The sequence below is a fragment of the Diabrotica undecimpunctata genome, chromosome 9 (assembly GCF_040954645.1).
Source record: "Diabrotica undecimpunctata isolate CICGRU chromosome 9, icDiaUnde3, whole genome shotgun sequence".
In the NCBI taxonomy this organism is placed as follows: domain Eukaryota; kingdom Metazoa; phylum Arthropoda; class Insecta; order Coleoptera; family Chrysomelidae; genus Diabrotica; species Diabrotica undecimpunctata.
The window spans coordinates 39026872-39047422 of record NC_092811.1 but is presented as its reverse complement, the minus strand read 5'-3'; the positions used below and the strand labels follow the sequence as shown (position 1 = coordinate 39047422).

Sequence of the window (20551 nt, the reverse complement as noted above, 5' to 3'; positions counted from 1 at the left end):
TTCTGTTTTAATTGGGAGCAGAACTTCCTTCCTTTATTGACTTTTGAACAAGATTAATTTAGAAAAATGTTTGTGTAAAAACGTTATATTTCGATAATTTCTCAGTTCTTTTTAATATCATAACACCAAAGTCCTAAAGACACATATTACATAAAACTCCATAGTTACGCATAAAGGTCGATTTATATATATCCGTGCCGTGTCCGTTCCGTGTTATGACAGTGCCCGGCAAAAAAGCAATAATGTACTCTTATGAGTTTATATACATTGGCGTTTTCCGGACGAGACCCATCCGTGCCGGCCTGAAATTAATCCCAAACGATATTTTTGTTTTCGAAACTGGCGATGTATAGAAATGACACGGACCGCACGAACTTGTATAAACACGATTTTATTGTTTTGTGAATGCGAGTGCTGGTAAACAGACAAGCAGGAGATGTTTTGCTGTTAGTATTTTATGGTTTTTCATACGTATTAAAGAAAAAAAATACTGCGACATTCTTGAAATTTTGTTACATTATCCAATACTTCTCTATATATTTTAAATTCTCCTTTGGTTTTTTGTCTTCTTTTCAACATATGATGCACACTCTATCTTCCTTGTTTTCACCTTTTCTGCTCTTGCCTTCCTCTTTATTAAGTAATAATGCAACACTGTGAGAACTTATATCCAAGCCACATATTTTCAACTCTATTTTAAACAGAAATATATAATAAAGTTTTCCCATCTATTCGGTCCGGTATCCACACTGTTACAACGCGGAAGTGTGTAAATATAACATTAAAAAATATTCTGACTCGGCACGCATATGTATAAACCGAACTTTATAGTCGTAGTGCAGGTTGCACTTCAATGATTCATCAGGCTTAAAGAAATCAATAAGGCTCTTAGTATTTACATTTGTTTATTTGTGAAACGCAAATGATATAAAACGCTTTTATACAAAGATTCGTTTGTTAAATATATATAAATAAAAATAAGGAATTTCACTAGTCTAGATTTTACTATTTAACTCCATTCTGTTTTCTAGTATTTTTATATAGGTACCGGTTTTATACAGGTTTATACTGCAAAATTACAGCAAATTTTACATTCAAAGGGTTTATCTCTAGTATGTATTCTCAATGTTCTGTTAACCTGAATATTTAAACTCTAATATCGCTCGGAGCAAATTTCACATGTAAAATTTGGCACAAATTTCACATGCAAAAGGCTTATCTCCAATGTGTATTCTCATATGTTCCGTTAAATAGGATCTTTTTGAAAAATTATTGGAGCAAATTGCACACAAAAAAGGCTTATATTAAATGTGTAGCCTCATATGTTGTTTTAAATGGGATCTTCTTGAAAAACTCGTGTAGCAAATTTCACAAGTAAAGGATTTCTCTCCAATGTGTATTTTAATATGTTTTTTTAAATTGGATTGCCATGAAAACCTTTTGGAGCAAATTTCACATGCAAAGTGTTTATCGCGAGTGTGTATTTTCATATGTGATTCTAAATGGGATCTTCTTGAAAAACTCGTGTAGCAAATTTCACATGCAAAAGGTTTATCGCCAGTGTGTATTTTAATATGTACTTTTAAATTGGATTGCCATGAAAAACTTTTGGAACAAATTTCACACGCAAAAGGCTTATCTTCAGTGTGTATTCTCATATGTTGTGTTAAACTGGAACTTTGCGAAAAACTTTTGGAGCAAATTTTACACGTAAAAGGTTTCTCGCCAGTGTGTATTTTCATATGGTCTTTTAAATAGGAATTTCGCAAAAATTTTTTGGCACAGATTTCACATTCAAAAGGTTTATCGCCGGTGTGTACTTTCATATGTTTCATTAAACTGGGTCTGTGTGAATAACTTTGGGAGCAAATTTCACAAGTAAAAGGTTTGTCGCCAATATGTATTCTCATATGTTCTTTCAAAATGGATCTTTGTGAAAATAATTCGGAACAAATTTCACATGCAAAGTGTTTATCGCCAGTGTGTATTTTCATATGTGATTCTAAATGGGATTTTCGTAAAAAACTCGTGTAGCAAATTTCACATGCAAAACGTTTATCACCAGTGTGTATTTTAATATGTTCTTTTAAATTGGATTGCCATGAAAAACTTTTGGAACAAATTTCACACGCAAAAGGCTTATCTTCAGTGTGTATTCTCATATGTTGTGTTAAACTGAAACTTTGCGAAAAACTTTTGGAGCAAATTTTACATGTAAAAGGTTTCTCGCCAGTGTGTATTTTCATATGGTCTTTTAAATAGGAATTTAGCAAAAATTTTTTGGCACAGATTTCACATTCAAAAGGTTTATCGCCGGTGTGTACTCTCATATGTTTCATTAAACTGGATCTGTGTGAATAACTTTGGGAGCAAATTTCACAAGCAAAAGGTTTGTCGCCAATATGTATTCTCATATGTTCTTTCAAAATGGATCTTTGTGAAAATAATTCGGAGCAAATTTCACATGGAAAAGTATTTTCTCCAGCAGGGACTGGTAAAACACTATTTTTATTAAATTCTTTGGTACAAATTTCACACGTTAAATTTTTTTTTCCTGCTGTGTGAGTTTTTACACTTGATTTTAAATCAGAATGTTCTGAAAAGTTTTTGGTGCATATAGCACAAGTGAAAAGTTGTTCTCCAGTGTAAACACTCATATCTGTTTTTAAATTTTTCTTTGTTGAGAATTGTTTGACGCAAATTTCAGTGGTAAAATGGTTTTCCTCAGTGTTCACAATCGTCGGGACAGATAAACATTGGTCCAAATCGCGGTTAATTCTAACATGGTCTTTGAATAATTTACTTGCATCAGTTTGTATATCTTCATGGCGAACACCTAAAATCGTGATTACTTATTAAACCACTATCATCTACTTACATAAAAAAAATTTTATGATCGCTTGAAAAATCAGTAAAAAAGGGAAGAGCTTATGCCTAATAGAACAAGGTATATTTACTTGACTGTAATTATAATATTTATAAAAAATATAATAATTACTGGTTTGCTTGCAGTTTGAGTTATTTTGAAGCTTTGCGCAGGTCCTCAACTATCTTCTCTGTGCTACATGCCGAATGTAAATTTTTTTGCAACACCTTTATTGGCCTTTCCTGCTTGTTTTCAAATGAGTGATATTGAACGTTTGTTTAATTCAATATAGATAGCAATTTTCTATACCATATACTATTTGTTACATTAGTTTTAATGCTATTATTATATAAGATTTTAAATTGATAACCAACCATTGCCATGCTTATTTTTTCATGAAGTGCATTGAAATTTTCCACTCCATCTACTATAACAGGTGGTAGTGGTGTTTCTATTGGCTTATTAGCCACTTTATCGTATTGCGGAGGGGATACCGAGGTATCCATTTTCCTCTTTGTGTTATTTATTTCCTTTACTCTAATCCATTTGGTTTCTTTCGACAATTCTTCCTCGTCCGTGTGGTATTATATTTTTTCCTCTTCTTCTTTTGGCTTATTTAAGATTGGTTCTAATTGATCGTTTTTAAAGATCAAGTTCTTAAATCTTCTCACGCATTAAATTAAGCTCGCACTGTAGCTTTTTATATTCTTCTGCCAGGTTATCATTTTCACTCTTTTTTTGTCTCCATGCTGCGAATAATTGCTGTTCGTTATTTGATCTTGCATGGTTTTCCTGGAACAATTCATTGTTCCTTTGCATTAATGCTGCTTCCGTATGTTTAGTCGAAGCTATTGGCAGTGAATATGCCATTTCAGTAGATCAAACAGCAAATTAATTTAAAGTATAATGTTACTTCCAAATAATTCGCCTCAGTCCGAGCGTGTTCTGTTTATACATGGCTCTGATAAAACGCTGCGATAAGAAGCCTATCCGGAAGCAATAAAGTGGAGAACTAAAGAATCACTAAACATGTTTATGCTGAATTTGAAAATAAAGAAAGCATTGACAAAATATTCCAACTTTCCAATATCTTAGGAATTAAAGTTTATATCAGTGCAAAAAATGCCAAGGCTATGAAGGCTACAAGGCAATATTGTGCTGAGCCGCCTAAATGTGTCATATGTACCGGTAAACACCTCACAAGCGAATGTACAAAAGTGTCGAGGATGCAAAGTGGCGAAGGAACTTCAAAAAATTAAAATGAATCGCTGAAAACAGTCAAGTCCTACCCAATATAACAAGAGGGAAGAAGAATTCAAGGTTTGTTCTAAGTTCTGTTCTATATTTTCTTGTTTTGTTCCATTGTTCAATTATAGGTTTATTCTTGATTTAATGTATTTGTGTGTAGATATTCTGGACTTGACTTTTGATCTGGCAAAGTAATTAGTGTTCCTATCTGGTAACTAAGATTGGTAATGAGTTTTGAAAGTATTGCAAGTTAGAGATGCATACATTACACTAAAGCTCTGGAAAACTCCACTCTTTCCTAGCCAAAATTATTAAAGTGTTTAGAAATATAACACAGTTCTACTACTAAATCTCACTCTCACATCCTACAAAACTACATATTAAGTATTAGGATTTCAAATTTCTAAAAAAAAATTGAGAAAAGAAGACAAATTACTGACCGACAAAATCGCAACACTCTGTACACAGTAATATTAATGTAAAATATAAACCAGGTATAAGGGATATTAAGTGTTTTTCCGAATTAGTGAATCATAATTGTGTAGGGACAAAGGGGACATTCACGGGTAAAATGACAATAGGGGTGGTTTCTGGGTAAAATTTGTATAAAATGTTTAGATGTCTTTGCAGTGTAAGGTGTACCACGAACGATTAGAAAATGTATAAAGCCATAGGATTAGTGAATTTGTTTAGGCAGATAGTTACTTATCTTTTTTCTTAGAAATTGAACAAAATTTTAAGACCTTTTATTAAGAAATGTTGATTGATGGGGTTTTGGTAGCAGTGGGTTTTTTGTGACAACATTCAGATTTAATTGATAGAAAACTACTAAAATGATAGGAATATTTGTGCGTTCTGATTGGTTTAGAAAATATAGAGAGATTTGAGGGGTCGATGTCACTCCTGTCACAATAAGAAATAGGTATTGTGATTTGAAGACCCAAAAACGACACTAGTTTTTTTTTTCTGATACGACGCGACGGTGCTAATTAGCAGAGTTTTCAAAAAGTAAATTTTGTGAAAAGTTGTGTTTTGTGTTTTTGGAAAGAGATCCAACTGTGGTAGCAGGCAAAGGAAGTTGAAGAAATAGATGACGCACTGTAAGAAAAAAACAGATGTATAGTTCATATTTGACCAAGTCGATCAGTTGACATATCCTTGTGTCTAAAGAGGAGTTGTTCCTGGAGTTGGAGAATTTGAGTGAGGAGTTGAGCAAAGATTAATGCAGTTGTAGAATTGTTTTATCAAAAACGATAGGCGAAGGAGAAAGCGGGCGTAGTTGAAGAAACTGGTAAGTACGAGCGAGGTGGAGAGATCTAAATTGAAGAAGGATAAGGTGGAGTCAGCCGTTTTAAAGACATAAGGTTAGTTTTGTTATTTAGTTAACAGAAACTATCAACCACGACCATCTATTTAGATTAGAGTTATTTGTTTTTAATTGTTTGTTTTCTTAATTGAAAAGTAAAGTAAATACATATAATTTTTTTGAGTTACTAGTAGAAAAGTAAATGAAAGAATAAAATAAGATATCTTTGATTTGGATATAAGGTTATTTAATTTTTTATTGATAATTTTGGGTGTATGATTTGATAAATGCTTGATTTTTCATTATTCTGATTATCGTGTATGGTATATTTTTTATTTAATGTTCTAAAATTATAATACTTGATTTATTTTGAAAATATATAACACTTGCTTTATAATTTCATAGTTTTTTTTTATAAATTTATTTTCCTATTGTCTACTCTTTCCTCAAAGGCAACTGTAAAAATATTCTGAAGCCACGTTTTTGGTTAAATAGATAAGCTCAAGTAGAAATAAGACCTAATAAATTGTAAAAACATGCATTTGAACAAATCATAATAATATACATAGTCACATAAAGAACTGAACACAGGGATTCACAGGGATACCTGGAAATTCTTCTTCGTTGATTAAAAATTTAATGATTTTTATTAATGGTTAAATAATTGAAGTGCTAAGTGGATGAATGAGGTATATAACAAAATCAAGGAGTTCGGCCCTGATAGCTATCAAATCTACAACGTTACCAGCTGTCCCGAAATATAGTCATTTTAAATGGTAAAAACAAATCATAATTGAATATTTTATACCTCTACGACAAATTTAAGTGCATTAGTTAGTGCTGACAATATTATCTCAAGTGAGTAGCACTTCTTTTCGTATTACTTCTGTAACAATAACAAAATAACCTTTAAATAATACCTACATAAAGAGATAACAAAAATTCCAGTTGGGTCTTGACCAGTTTTTTGGACCGGCCACAGGACCGGCTCAACTTCTGATCAAGAAAATTAATAAAACTTCATACAAGACTTCATACAACAATAATACTACATACAACTCCGTTAAACTCAGTTACTCAGATGTCATAAATTATTTTAAACATCCAACAAAACAACAAGCAATAGTCATTTCCAGCATTGAAGGTACAAAAATCCATGATTACGTCGTAGCTGTTGGATCACTAGTAGGTCCAATTAATGTACTTTTGCCTCCAGAATTACTAACAATACGATATGCATATACCTCTCTTCAAAAAACACTGTTGATGCTCTTCTTCATTCTTGTAAATATATCGAAATAAATTGATGTCAAGTCGAAGTAAGAAGATTAATTTCTCCAGTCCAGAGACTTCTAATATCTAATGCATGTCCTACAATCCCAAACGAAATAATTGAACAAGAATTACAAAAACTTGGTATTCACACTGTATCTAAAATGACTTTTCTTCGAGTAGGTATGTCTGAAAGTGAGTACAGTCATGTTCTAAGCTTTAGAAGGCAATCATTCATTACACCCCTGGAAAATATGTCTATTCCTGACTCTTTTACCATAACTCATGATAATACTTCCTATCGGGTATTTCTCTTCATAGACGGATTCAGTTGCTCCAAATGTAAAACCATTGGTCATCAAGAATCAGAATGCGCTAACATTTCAAACCAAACTAATTCAACTAACCTCTTAGATGGGGCCGGGGGATGCGCTCTTCTTCTAATCGGCGTAAAGCTGAGCGGGAAAAGAACAAATCTCAGGGGATAAGTTTTGCACGGAGAGTCTTAGGACTTTGCACCTCCTTAAACTATCCCAAGACCGCTGGGTACCCCCAACAATGATTGGGGGTGTGTAATCAATCTTTGATTGCACCCTTCACGTGGTGGCCCTGTTGAAACTAAACTCAGCGGATCTAGACTAGATAGTCGATAAACAATCCCCACGCCAAGCCGTGAGACACCGTGGTGAAGGCTGTGAGGCACTGGGGTGACAGTGTCGCAAACGGTTCCTTTGGGGCAACAGGTCACACCCCTTAGTATTTAGACCTTACCCTCGCAAGCGGGGCTCTGCGAGGAGTTGGCCGTCTTTCCCTAGCTACTCGTGGGATCAATATGGAATCTCAAAAACAAACAAAAACAAATACAAAAAAAACTCAGGGCCAAAGAGTTCCCGAGGCCGAAGGGCCAGGGAACTCCAAAGCCAAAATCACAGTTCCTAAAGCCGAAGGGCAGGGAGCTTCTGGAGAAAATCCGAACGCCGAAAGGCACGGAATTTCTAAAGAAATCTCTCAAGCTCATACAAGATCATACGTACACATTAGAACAACTGATAGAGAAGAAAATGGCAAAAGGTAGACCGGTCCATCTGGCCTTTGTTGATCTAAAGAAAGCATATGACTCAATACCTAGAGTCAAATTATGGGAAGCAATGAATGATCTCGGAATCCGACAAACACTAATAAAAGCAGTTAAAGCACTATACAAAGAAAACAAAGTAGCTATTAAATGTGAAAATAAAGCCTACAATCCATTTAAGACGACAAAAGGACTTCTACAAGGCTGTGCTACGTCCCCTACTCTGTTTAAAATATTCTTGGAAAAGACACTCAAACCATGGAGGAGAAAGTGCGAAGGAATGGGCATACCAGTAAGAGACGAATACCTATACACCTTAAGTTTTGCCGACGATCAAGTAGTCATCGCACAAGATGAAGAAGATCTCAGCTTTATGCTCAGAAAACTAGAAGAAGAATATAAAAACAACGGAATGGAAATAAACTTAGAGAAAACCGAATACCTAACAACAGAAAACAAGGATATGAGAAACCTAGAGATAGACGAGGGAAGACAAATAAATGGAACAGATAAATTCAAGTATTTAGGAACCATAATATCGAACCAGGGAACAACAGAAGAAGATATAAACAACAGACTGAGACAAACAAGAAACTGTATAAGACAACTAAACTCAGTGTTGTGGGATAAGAACATTACGATAAAGACAAAAAAGAGAATATATAACACCCTGACAAGAAGTATCCTGACATATGGGTCCGAAAACTGGACAATAAACAAGAGAAATAGAGGTAGAATAAGAGCAGTAGAAATGGAGTTCCTGAGGAGAAGCTGTAGACTTACAAAAAGAGACAGAATTGAAAACGCAGAGATTAAGCGGAGAATGGGAGTGCAATCAGACATAATCGACTATATAGAGGAGAAGAGACTATCCTGGTACGGCCACGTCAGAAGAGCGGACAGAGGACGCTGGATAAACAAAATCACAGAATGGAGCCCGATTGGAAGAAGAAAGAGAGGAAGACCCCGAAGGTCATTCAGAGATGAAATCGACGAGGCTATGGAGAAAAGAACCCTGCGAGATGGAGACTGGAATGACAGGGAAAATTGGAGAAAACGGTTGAGTGAAGGAAGACAGTGAAAACTGTGGAAATCCTTAGTAGTAGTAGTATCTCTCAAGCTGATAGGCAAGGAAACAAAATGGCTGTCAGAGTAACAGCGTTGGAAGACGTTGATCTCATGACAGACGAAGAAATTAGGGCTGCAAAGCTATCTGGCGTTTCTAAAGCCAAAATCAGTAGGCTGGTGAAACAAGGCCAAGATTACGTTCAAGCCAAAAGGGCTGTAATAAAGGCCAATTTCACCAAGGCGACTGAAAGGGCAAAAGAGATGCCGTCAAAGCCAATAAAGGCCATGACAAAAGTAATACAAACCCAGAAGATCGATGGCCCAAAAAGGCTAAGGTCAGACGGAAGCACACCACCCGAAAGCCAACGCAAAGGGAAAAGGCCAAGAACCGAAGGTGTGACTTTCAGCGAAGCTGCCGCTTCCGTTAAGGTTGCAGTGGTACTAACAGGATTCCCGGAAGCCAAGATGGATATAGACAAGCTTAAGGCAGTCGAAATAGCCATCTTGGGTGCGTATGACAAAATTCCGGAAGCAGGACCACAGGTTCGCTTCCTGAAGAGTACAAACAGGCCGGGTTTCCTGGAACTTAACTGTGCGGACGACATAAGTGCGCGGTGGCTGAAGGAGGTGATTCCAACCCTGAGGCCTTGGGAGAGTGCATCTCTCTGGGCTGTGGAGGGGGAAGACATACCCAAGCCGCACTCATGCACTGTCTTCGTACAGGACGAGCATGGGGAACGTCTTGAGTCCAAAATGATCCTTAATAGACTAAGGATAAGTAACCATGGGCTCAGGACACATCTATGGACAGTCTGGGGTAGTAAACCTTTAGAGAAAGGGGTGTTATGGACCTTCTCGATGGATTCTGAATCTCGAGAAGAACTCCAGAAATTAAAAATGTCACCCTTTTTCGGAGTAGGACGGTTAACGTTCCGACCCAAAGAAGGGAAGACAAAAACACGGAATGAAAAGCCAGTAGCAACTCACTCCAGTGAAACAGGGGAGACCTCCCTACATATGGAGGTTCAGGACGAGGAACAACCTTCTTCGGGTGGAGCTGACACACCCATAAGGACTAATGTCCAAGAGTGTGCGGACCCACGGAAGAAGGAATGTCCACAGATCCAGAACCGGCCATCTCTTCGCAATGAAGAGAGAAATAAGGCTCCTGCAGGCCAATCTTCAACATGCAAAAGCCGCATCGGCAACGCTAGTTAGAGAATTGGAACAAGAAGGCATTGATGTGGCCCTTCTGCAGGAGCCTTGGAGGATAGGTGAGAAGATTTCTGGCCTATCAACCAAACAAGGTAAGGTTTTATACACACCCAAAGCTGTAAGGCCAAGGTCGTGTATAATTCACAGTAATAGAGTAGATTGTACATTAATCCCGGTGCTCTGCACTGATGATATTGTTACAGCTGTTCTAACTATAACCACGGAAGTAGGAGAGAAGAAACTGGTGGTGTGTTCAGCCTACTTTACAGGTGATGAGACTCTGTGTCCACCAAGCATTATAAGCGACATAGTTGCATATTGTCTAGGAAAAGGATTACAGCTCATTATAGGATGTGATGCCAACGCACATCACACCGTGTGGGGAAGCACAAACATTAATGCAAGGGGTGAGTATATTTTAAATTTCATCTTATCTGAAGGTTTGGTTATATCCAATATAGGAAACAAGCCACTTTTGTCACTAAGGCACGCAAAGAAGTGTTAGATTTAACACTCTGCACGAGCAGGATAAGTGATATAATAACAAATTGGTTTGTGTCTGACGAACCCTCATGTTCGGATCACAGACATATACGATTTGACCTTGATATTTTTCCATCGGAAATTAAATACAGGAATCCTAGAGATACAAACTGGGTAGGATATAGGGAGTCCCTCAGTAAAAATCTCGAGGAATGTACGATTTCGTTTAAAAGCCCAGAGGTTATAGATTCGGCGGCAGAAACGATAAGCGAAGCTATTATGGCGGCTTACCAGGAAAATTGTCCAGAAAAAACAAGGAAAAGTACGGGCAGTAATACAGTCTGGTGGAACAACGGCTTAAGGAAGATGAGGTCGGAAGTCCGAAGCCTATTTAATAAAGCCAAAAGTAACCAAGATTGGGATGCCTACAGGTATAAGCTAACGCTATACAATAAAGAAATTCGGAAAGCCAAAAGGAATTCATGGAGAGAGTTTTGCGAGGAGATTACAGATATCCCGGCATGTTCTCTAATTCATAAAGTCCTGGCAAAGGATGGTGCTACAACCAAAGAAGTAGGTTTCCTAAAGAAAGCTAATGGCAAATTTACGGACACCAAAGAGGAAAGTCTTAGAGAACTAATGAACACGCACTTTCCGGGCTCAACAATTCTGGATGATGCAGATAGGCAAACCAACATAGACCAAAGGCTCACTAGACCAAGGTCTACAGATTGGAAAATAGCCACAGCAATCACAAGACCTAAGAGAAACAGAATTAGATGGGCTATAAATAAGTTTCGGCCATATAAGTCTCCAGGGACAGATGGCATATATCCAATACTGTTGCATATGGGATTAGAGGTATTGATACCACACCTATGCAAGCTCCTCAAAGCCACTTTAGCATGGGGGATCGTACCGGAAATATGGCAAAAGGTCAAAGTCATATACTTGCCTAAGGTAGGTAAAGTATCAGACCTAACACCAAAGTCATATAGACCGATAAGCCTATCTTCTTTTCTATTAAAAACGCTGGAAAGGCTTCTTGATAGGTACATCAGAGACGAAGTGCTAAAAGATAATCCTCTAAGCAATCGTCAATATGCATACCAACCTGGTAAATCTACGGACTCCGCGTTGGATGATCTAAATAGGCTTATCTCAAAGTCAATGGAAGACAAAGAGATAGCAATGGCCGCTTTTTTAGATATAGAAGGGGCATTTAATAATGTTACCACCAGCTCTTTGATAGGGGCTATGAGTAGACGAGGTGCACCTGCGGTAATATGCAGATGGATAAGGGCATCCCTGGAGAATAGGACAGTAATGTCCACTCTGGGTAAAGCAACCATCAAAGCAAAAGTAGGCAGAGGCTGTCCACAAGGAGGAGTTCTGTCCCCTCTACTTTGGGCAACCTTGGTAGATGATCTCCTCAGAAATCTGTCCACAGAAGGCTTTTATTGTCTAGGATATGCTGACGATATAGCAATCGTTGTCAGGGGCAGGTTTGCTCAGGTAGTTTCTGAGAGAATGCAAGCAGCCCTAAATACAGTTGACGACTGGTGTAAACAAGAGAGACTGATAGTCAATGCTCAGAAAACACAAATTGTCAACTTCACCAAAAAAACAGCACTACAAGGCCTAAAACCACCGGTGCTGGGAAGAACAGAGATTTCATTTGCCAAAGAAACAAAATACCTTGGGGTATATTTTGATCATAGGCTTACATGGAATACTCACATTCTAAAAACCACACAGAAAGCTACTATGTCCTTGGGCAGATGTAGAAGAATGTGCGGTAAGAATTGGGGACTTAACCCCAAAATGACTCTATGGCTATATACAAGGGTTATTAGATCCATGATAACCTATGGCTCGGTGACGTGGTGGACAAAGACGCAGCAAGGGGGAGCAATAAGGCTGCTAGGTAATACACAAAGGCTAGCATGCCTGTGTATTACGGGGGCCTTAAAAACAACTCCTACTGCATCGCTGGAAGTCCTGTTGAATCTACCACCACTTCATATCTTTATACAGGGCGAAGCCAGATCCGTGATGCACAGATTAATCCATAGTCAGCGACATATAAGCCAGATGCATGGTACTGACAACAGAAAGCTAATCGAGGAGCTAAAAGCCGATATTGTGATGGGGAAACCTATCGATGCAATAGTTACGAGATATAGCTTTAACAATAAGTTCACAATTAAGATACCAGGCAGGGAAGACTGGAATAAAGGTGTACCCATACAAGCTGCTGCTACCTGGTACACGGATGGCTCAAAAACATCGGAGGGTGTGGGAGCCGGCATAGTAGGGACAAATCAAGGGATAGATTTCCCGGTAAGTCTATCTAAGGATGTGACAGTTTTCCAGGCGGAAATAACTGCAATCCATCACTGAGTGGAAGAAATAGAAAGGCAGGAAAGAACGTTCTGTTCAGTTGCTATCTTCACAGATAGTCAGGCAGCGCTTAAGGCACTCAATTCCGTAGAGGTCAATTCTAAGCTAGTATGGGATTGCGTGTGTGCCCTAAATAAACTAGGAGACCGTAGCAAGGTTACGGTAGCCTGGGTACCGGGGCACGAGGGTCATAAGGGCAATGAAAAAGCAGATGAAATGGCCAAACAAGGCTCATCATTGCCATTCATTGGACCGGAACCCTTCTGCGGAGTTGCTAAATCAGTAACAAGAACGGCTACAAGGAAGTGGGTAGCTCGCAAATCTCTGGAATGGTGGAGGAATTCACCAGGACAAAGACAGGCGAAACAGTTCATTACAGAACATTCGCCAAAATTTACGGCAGACCTAATAAGCAAAGACAGGAAAACAGTCAAGGTCATAGTAGGTCTTCTAACAGGGCACTGTAAGCTGAATAGGCACTTGAAGCTGATGGGATTATCAGATGATGACCTGTGCAGATTCTGTCACCTCGAAGAAGAAACAGCAGAGCACATTTTATGTCAGTGTGACAGTCTGGCAAATGTGCGGTTCTTTGCATTAGGAGAAGAAAATCCACCGGCATATAGCTACATGGAAGGTACAGTCTCGAAGCTACTAGACTTTATAAAAAGGGTCAGGCTAGAGAATGTTATCTAGGACTAGAGGACCACAATAGATCTGAAAAGGTCGCAGTGGAATAGGCCGAAAGGCCACCTCTCTTAATCTAATCTAATCTAACCTCTTAGATTCAACTCAAACCACATGATCATTATCTAAACCTCATCAACCTAATGATACCCCTTCAAACCCCCTCTCAAATTCAACTCTAACCACATCGTCATTATCTAAACCTAATGAACCTAATGACAAAATATATCAATCTACGGAAACCGACCTCATCCAAAACATATCTAAAGATAATCCAAACACTTTGTCTTCTTCTTCCAAAACAACATCACCAGCTGTAAATAACACTGAAAATACTACGGAAATCGACCTCATCCAAAACATGTCTAAAGATAATCCAAACACTTCATCTTCTTCTTCCAAAACAACAGCACCAGCTGTAAATAACACTGAAAATACTACGACACCAGAAACACTAATAACCTTAAATAATGTAGTCAATTCTAAACAGCTAAAAAGACATAGCATATCATCTCCTGAAATTAACGATGACAACCCAAAAACCGACTCATCCATTTTTAATACCCCTAAACAAAATAAACCAAAAAAGAAACCCAAAACCTCTTCCAAAACCCCCCGCGAAGATGTCATTCACTCCCTAGAATCCATCAAAGACAAAATCGAAAATAGATCACCTCCATTTATACTAAATGTCAATGAAATATGTGATTTTATGGAAAATGTTTTAAACTCTCATAACCCTGAATTAACTTCTAAAGATTACTCCAATGAACCAGAGGAACTAATTCAGATCCTTAATTTTGTTTATTGTTACACCCAAAATTCTAGGTTAAGAAATAATATCACCCGACTAAAGAAAAAAATAAGCCCTTACTCTCCTTCAACTGACGAAACTAACGAATCATCACTAGTTGAAGGATAATCCAGGGATGACTAATTCATTTATAGTGCAATGGAACATAAATCTGTTTTATACCCATTAGGAACAGTTAAAACTACTAATCGGCGAGCTTTCCCATTTAATTCTTTGTCTTCAATAAACCCACTTTAAACAAAATAACATATATTTAAAAAATTTTCAATGTTTAAAAAAAAATCGAATAGATTAACAAGCTAGTGGTGGAGTAGCTATTTTCACCAGAGCTGATTTGGAAGCTAAACCGATCGCGCTAAGTACTAATCTTGAAGCTGTAGCAGTCTCTATTACCTATCATAAAAAGATTAACATATGTAACATTTATTTACCACACCCTAGTAATCTAGATATGCACGAATTAAATAATTTTATAGACCAAATTCCACATCCTAAATTAATTTTAGGAGATATGAACTGCCACCATCCGGCATGGGGAAGTCACAAAACTGATAAATACGGTAACTTATTGAAAAACCTAATTGATTGTTCTGATTTATTGTTACTTAATACAGGGAATCCAACTAGATTTAATTCTTATAACGGCTCATTTTCCGCCATTGATATATCCTTATGCAGTCAATCACTCTCAACCACATTGTCATGAACGCTTTGAACTCATTATATAATAGTGACCACTTTCCAATTTCTATAACATCAGATCACATTCATCTCCTTTATTTCCCAATATATCAGTCCTGGAAATTAAAAAATGCAAATTGGGCATCCTATCAAGCCTATATCAATAATAAACTTGAAAACTTCCAACTAAGCAATGATATAAACTATGATATCACCTCTTTAAATAATATTATTATGGAAGCAGCTTTAGAAAATATAGGAAAGACAAAACCCTGTAAAAGGCAACCCGTACCTTGGTAGAATAGTGAAATTGCAAAAGCACTCTCATCTTGTAAACATGCCTTTAATAAACTTAAAAAACATAATACAGACGAAAACTTACTTAATTTTAAAAAACTCAGAGCTGAATCAAGATATCTTATGAAAAAAAGCAAAAAAGATACTTGAAAAGACTACATATCGTCCATAAATGCATCAACACCTTCACAGGTTATTTGGTCTAAAATTCGGAAACTTAAAGGTACCAACTCCTTTAGGCATATCAATGCACTAACATGTAATAATGAGATCATCACCTGTAAAAAAGCTATTGGTGAAACTTTAGCCGAAGTTTACCAAGAAAATTCTAGCGACCCGAATATAACGCCGCAATTATTATTACATAAGCAAAATATAGAATCATTCGAAATCGTTGATAAGGAATCTGGTGATCCATTAAATGCTACCATAACTCTTCAAGAACTAGAACACTCTATTGTAAACTCCAAAAATACATCCCCGGGACATGATGATACTTATTCCACCAATATTCATAAAACACCTACCTTTCAGAGCAAAAATAATATTGTTAGATTTATTCAATACCTGTTTTTTAAATCACAAATTTCCAAAACTCTGGTCTCAGTCAATAACTATTCCCATTATTAAACCCAATAAGCCCAAAGATATGCCCTTATCGTACAGTCCTATTTCTCTCACATGCAGCATGTGCAAAATACTGGAAAAAATTCTAAATCTCCATCTAACATGGTATTTAGAAACAAAAGATCTCCTTACCCCATTTCAGAGTGGTTTTCGCAAGGGACAGTCTACATTAGATAATCATATTTCACTGCAAACCTCAATCAATGAAGCCTTTGCAAACAATCAGAAGTTGATTGCAATATTCTTTGACATAACCCAGGTTTTTGATAGGACATGGAAACACTCTATATTAGCAACACTTAATAATTATGGAATTCAAGGTAACATGCTTACTTTTATAAAAAATTTCTTAAGTAATTGTTCTATACAAGTTAGAATAAATGGAATCACAAGTTCTCCAAAAATGCTAGATAATGGAATCCCTCAAGGATCCATTTTAAGTCCAACCCTATTTTTAGTGGCTTTTAATAGCATCATAAATGTAATAAGAGCTCCTATTAAAGCTAGCATTTACGCAGATGATATTGTTATTTACACCAAATCTAATAACCTAGTTTCAGCAACAAATATATTACAACTTATGTTTAATCGACTTCAAAATTGGGCATTACAAACCAGATTCAATTTTTCTGCAGAAAAAACACAATACATAATTTTTAGTAAAAATAACACCATACAATTAATTTAACATTAAATGATTTACCTATAAAGCAGTCAACAGAAGTAAGTTTTTTAGGCCTAACTTTCGATAAAAAATTAAATTGGAATGTGCATATTAATAAATTACAACAAGCATGCCAAAATCGGTTAAACATACTTAAAATATTATCTAATAAATTTTGAGGTGCTGACTGTAAAACATTAATTAACCTTTACAAATCACTTATTAGAAGTAAATTAGATAACGGTTGCATATCTTACGGTGCCGCAAGCAAAACTGCTTTAAAAAAACTAAATAGCATACAATCTACAGCTTTGAGATTGGCACTGGGTGCCTTCAGATCTAGTCCTATTAGTAGCTTACAAGTTTTAGCGAGAGAACCACCTCTATATATTAGATGCCAACAACTATCCCTAAACTATATAGGGAAAATATCGGCACAGAAACAACATCGAGTATTCTCCCAAATTTGACATCCCAGTATTGGTTCTACAAAACCAACTAAAAATAGTACTCCCCTTATAGAACGAATAAAATCTTCTAACTTTGATATGGATAAGCTAAATCGATCTCTACAAGTCAGTGTAAATTTTCCTCCATGGATAATCAAACCACTTACCATTGATTTAACCCTCACAAAATACCCCAAATCAACTACAAATCCGATTTTAATTAAACACTTGTACTCCGAAGTGATATCTCATTATCCTAATCATCTCCAAATTTTCAGTGATGCTTCTAAAACTCATGACGGACATGCTGCTGCATACTACTGTAAATACACTACTCACACTATATCCATACCTACAAACTGCTGCATCCTCACAGGCGAGACCACAGCCATTTTGGACAACCTAGCAAACACAAGTTGCATAAACTCACAATACCAAAATCAATAAATTACCCATATTCCGATCTCAAAAACCTAATTAAAGACCACTGTATGAACATATGGCAAGACTACTGGAAAGATTCAGGAACCAAACTTTATGAGATTTATCCACTTATGAAGACCATCTTGAATAATCCATCCATTAGAAGGAATCCATCCAATAACTAACCGACTAAGAATTGGACACACTGCACTGGCCCATAGATTCTTAATCAACAAAGAACCTTCTCCAACCTGCAGAAACTGTTCTCTCCCATTGACGGTGAAGCATATTCTGATTGACTGCCAGTACCACGAAGAAACAAGAAGAAAATATGGATCTCTGGAAAATCTCAGATGACATCAAAACCACTTTAACCATAAACACTGACCATGTAATAAATTATTTAAAAGATTTACGTTTATATAGATCTATTTAATGTAAATAACAAACTATTGTGTACGTTACTCCACTAATAACCCTGCGTGGTTGATGTGGATTATATGTTTAAAAAAACATATAATCCAGTTTTGTTAAAAAAAAATTCTACTTTTGTATAAACAAGCTCTCAAAGTTTTTATATTACTACTTTGTTGATATACACATATCATGTTTGCTTTCTAGCTAATATTATTACTGTTGCTTTTTTCAGTTTTCTACTTTAACCTGATTGAAATGTGATGGTATTTAATATTTAAAAAAAATATTTTTTGTGTACATGCCCTGACAAATAATACATAAAAGTGACAAAATTATTTCCACAATAAAATATTATTTAGTGTTTTATTGGTACTCATTTAGAATTTGGATATACCATCATTGATAATGTTCAGGGATGAACTGCTGCTGCTCCCTCAGATTTTTAAGCTTGGCTTCCTTGATCATGCCAGTTATTGTTTGAAGCTTTGAAAGAGGAACTGAAACTTCCTCCTGAAGTGATAGCACAAGGTTCAGGGTATGAAAGATGTTAACCTTCTTAAAAGAAGTAAATTCATTGTTATAAATTTTCAATAAATAGTAACTATACTGATCAACTCATAAGCAATTAATACTGTCCCTGAAATGTAGTAGTTTCCTAAGTCCTTTTTTCTATTATAAAATTTTAGATTGTTCACCAAGTTATCAGTTTGCCTAAAATGATTTGTCATGTCAAGAACTTTATTTTTCCTTCCTGATTTGGCTATAATCGGACGGTACTCTTTAGGATAGTAAATGTTTTGGTGTTTTTTAATTTTTTTTTTTTCAATGCAGTCCATCTCTATCACAGTCTAGCTAAGTTTGGCAGCCTCTGGAAATGTATGATCTATTATTTTAAATTAGCCCTTTTGTATTAGGTACTAGTAAAGACAAATTAGGAGGAAATATTGATTTTGGCCAGCACACAAATCTGACTATATAATCAGGTGCTCTTTGTTTCTTAGACAATCTTCAAACTCTACAGCTGTTGATAAACAGCTAAATATTTCCCTGCTACTCTAAAAGCCTGGTCCTCTGTCCATGTACAAAAAACAGATTTGTCAAACTTTTTGTTACTATGTATTGTGTAGACCAAAGTTGTACAGCTACATTTGTCACGAATAAAATGTCTGAGATGTCTGCATGCTATGAAGCTTATAGAAAGATGAGGATGAGAAGATGGCTTCTCGATTATAAATGGTAAATTGTTCACTACATTTTAAATGATACTTCAGCACATGAATTCTATATAGCAACATATTTAGCAGACTTTAGTTCTCCTTTATAAGACTGATAATTTACCATCTTTTGATGGTTGAAGGAGTTCACTATCATGCAGCCAGTTTTCTAGATGAAGGGTGTATGTGAACATACAATGTTACACACCTCCTTCTTTCTTGAAGTCATAAATTCTTTCATTTTTTCAGCAACAATATGTAACATGCATGCTTCATCAATTTACTAATGCCCTTTTAAGACAATCTGAGAGAGCTAGTGTCAGTGCCATGCTTAATTTAGCCTTCATCCACTTACCCCTTCAAGCATAAAATGTTTTTTATGTGTAAAATAACGAAATGTTACTTCACTTAACATAGCAAAGAGCACCTGTATTTGCATAAATTTGGCGCAATTAAATTAAAATTAAAGTTTTTCTGTACTGTTTCTGCCACAAAACTTTTTGTAACATACTCTCTTGGAAAATAATTACCAATACTTAATTTAATATTTAAGGACAAATTATTAGTATTTAAGTAGTATTGAAATATATATGGCTAAGATAATATCAAAGAATAAAGACGCTTATATAAGATAGTATCATTATTATAAGATAATATCAAAGAATATATGCGTCTATATTCTTTGATAATATTTTACGAAGGGAAGCAGTTTTTAATTACTTACTTTTTTCATTTGTTCCTTTTTCTTCACATAGTATAAGTTTATCTTCATATTCTACTTTTTCTGTCTTTATAGGGTTCTCCTTATACTCAAATGTCTCATTTGTACTTTCTCTCTTGGGCTCCTCGTTAATCTCAATTTTAAAGGTATCAAAAAGAGAATCAGGCCCTTCATTATCTATTTCTTCTTTACATCTGTACTCATTAACTTCTTGTTTTACTTCCATTTCATAAAACTTGATTTTATATATTTTCACAATAAGTTGAATGATTGTTATCAAAGAAACAAAATCATTATGCGGTTGGCGGTAAATGATTACGGCAGAAGTATAGAGAAAGTGCCGATGAAATTAGCTACAAATGAGGGACAGATTTGTATTTGGCAATATTGCCATATGACAAATAAATCACGAAAGAGCATGCGATATAATATTAATTAATGTTAGTAAACATTTTTTTACGTGTTTAAAAGAAGTTTAATTAATTTATTATAATTTAAATTAACTTTAATTTTTTATTCAGGTACCATTTCATCCCAAAATTATAAGAAAATAGTCATAAAATTGAAATCTGCTGAACATCTGTTGCAATCTGGCAACAAGTGTTTTTAAAGTTTTGACAG

The 20551-nt window shown here is 35.8% G+C and overlaps 1 protein-coding gene across 6 annotated transcripts in view; it reads right to left on the bottom strand.

The window, feature by feature from the left end:
- Positions 1-20324, bottom strand: part of LOC140449885 (uncharacterized) — a 40838-nt gene extending 20514 nt beyond the window's left edge. The window contains exons 1-2 of one of the 6 annotated variants that reach the window (XM_072543294.1): positions 19934-20305; positions 889-2836 (exon numbers count right to left, since the gene is read on the bottom strand). In XM_072543294.1, the coding sequence (XP_072399395.1) occupies positions 1305-2836; positions 19934-20156 (1755 nt within the window). In that variant the 5' untranslated portion in view covers positions 20157-20305 and the 3' untranslated portion in view covers positions 889-1304. Of the gene's footprint in view, positions 1-888; positions 2837-16901; positions 18864-19933 lie in introns of those variants that run through there. The other 5 variants (XR_011951918.1, XM_072543296.1, XM_072543293.1 and 2 more) reach the window with 5 other exon arrangements.
- Between the last annotated feature and the right edge of the window lie 227 nt (positions 20325-20551).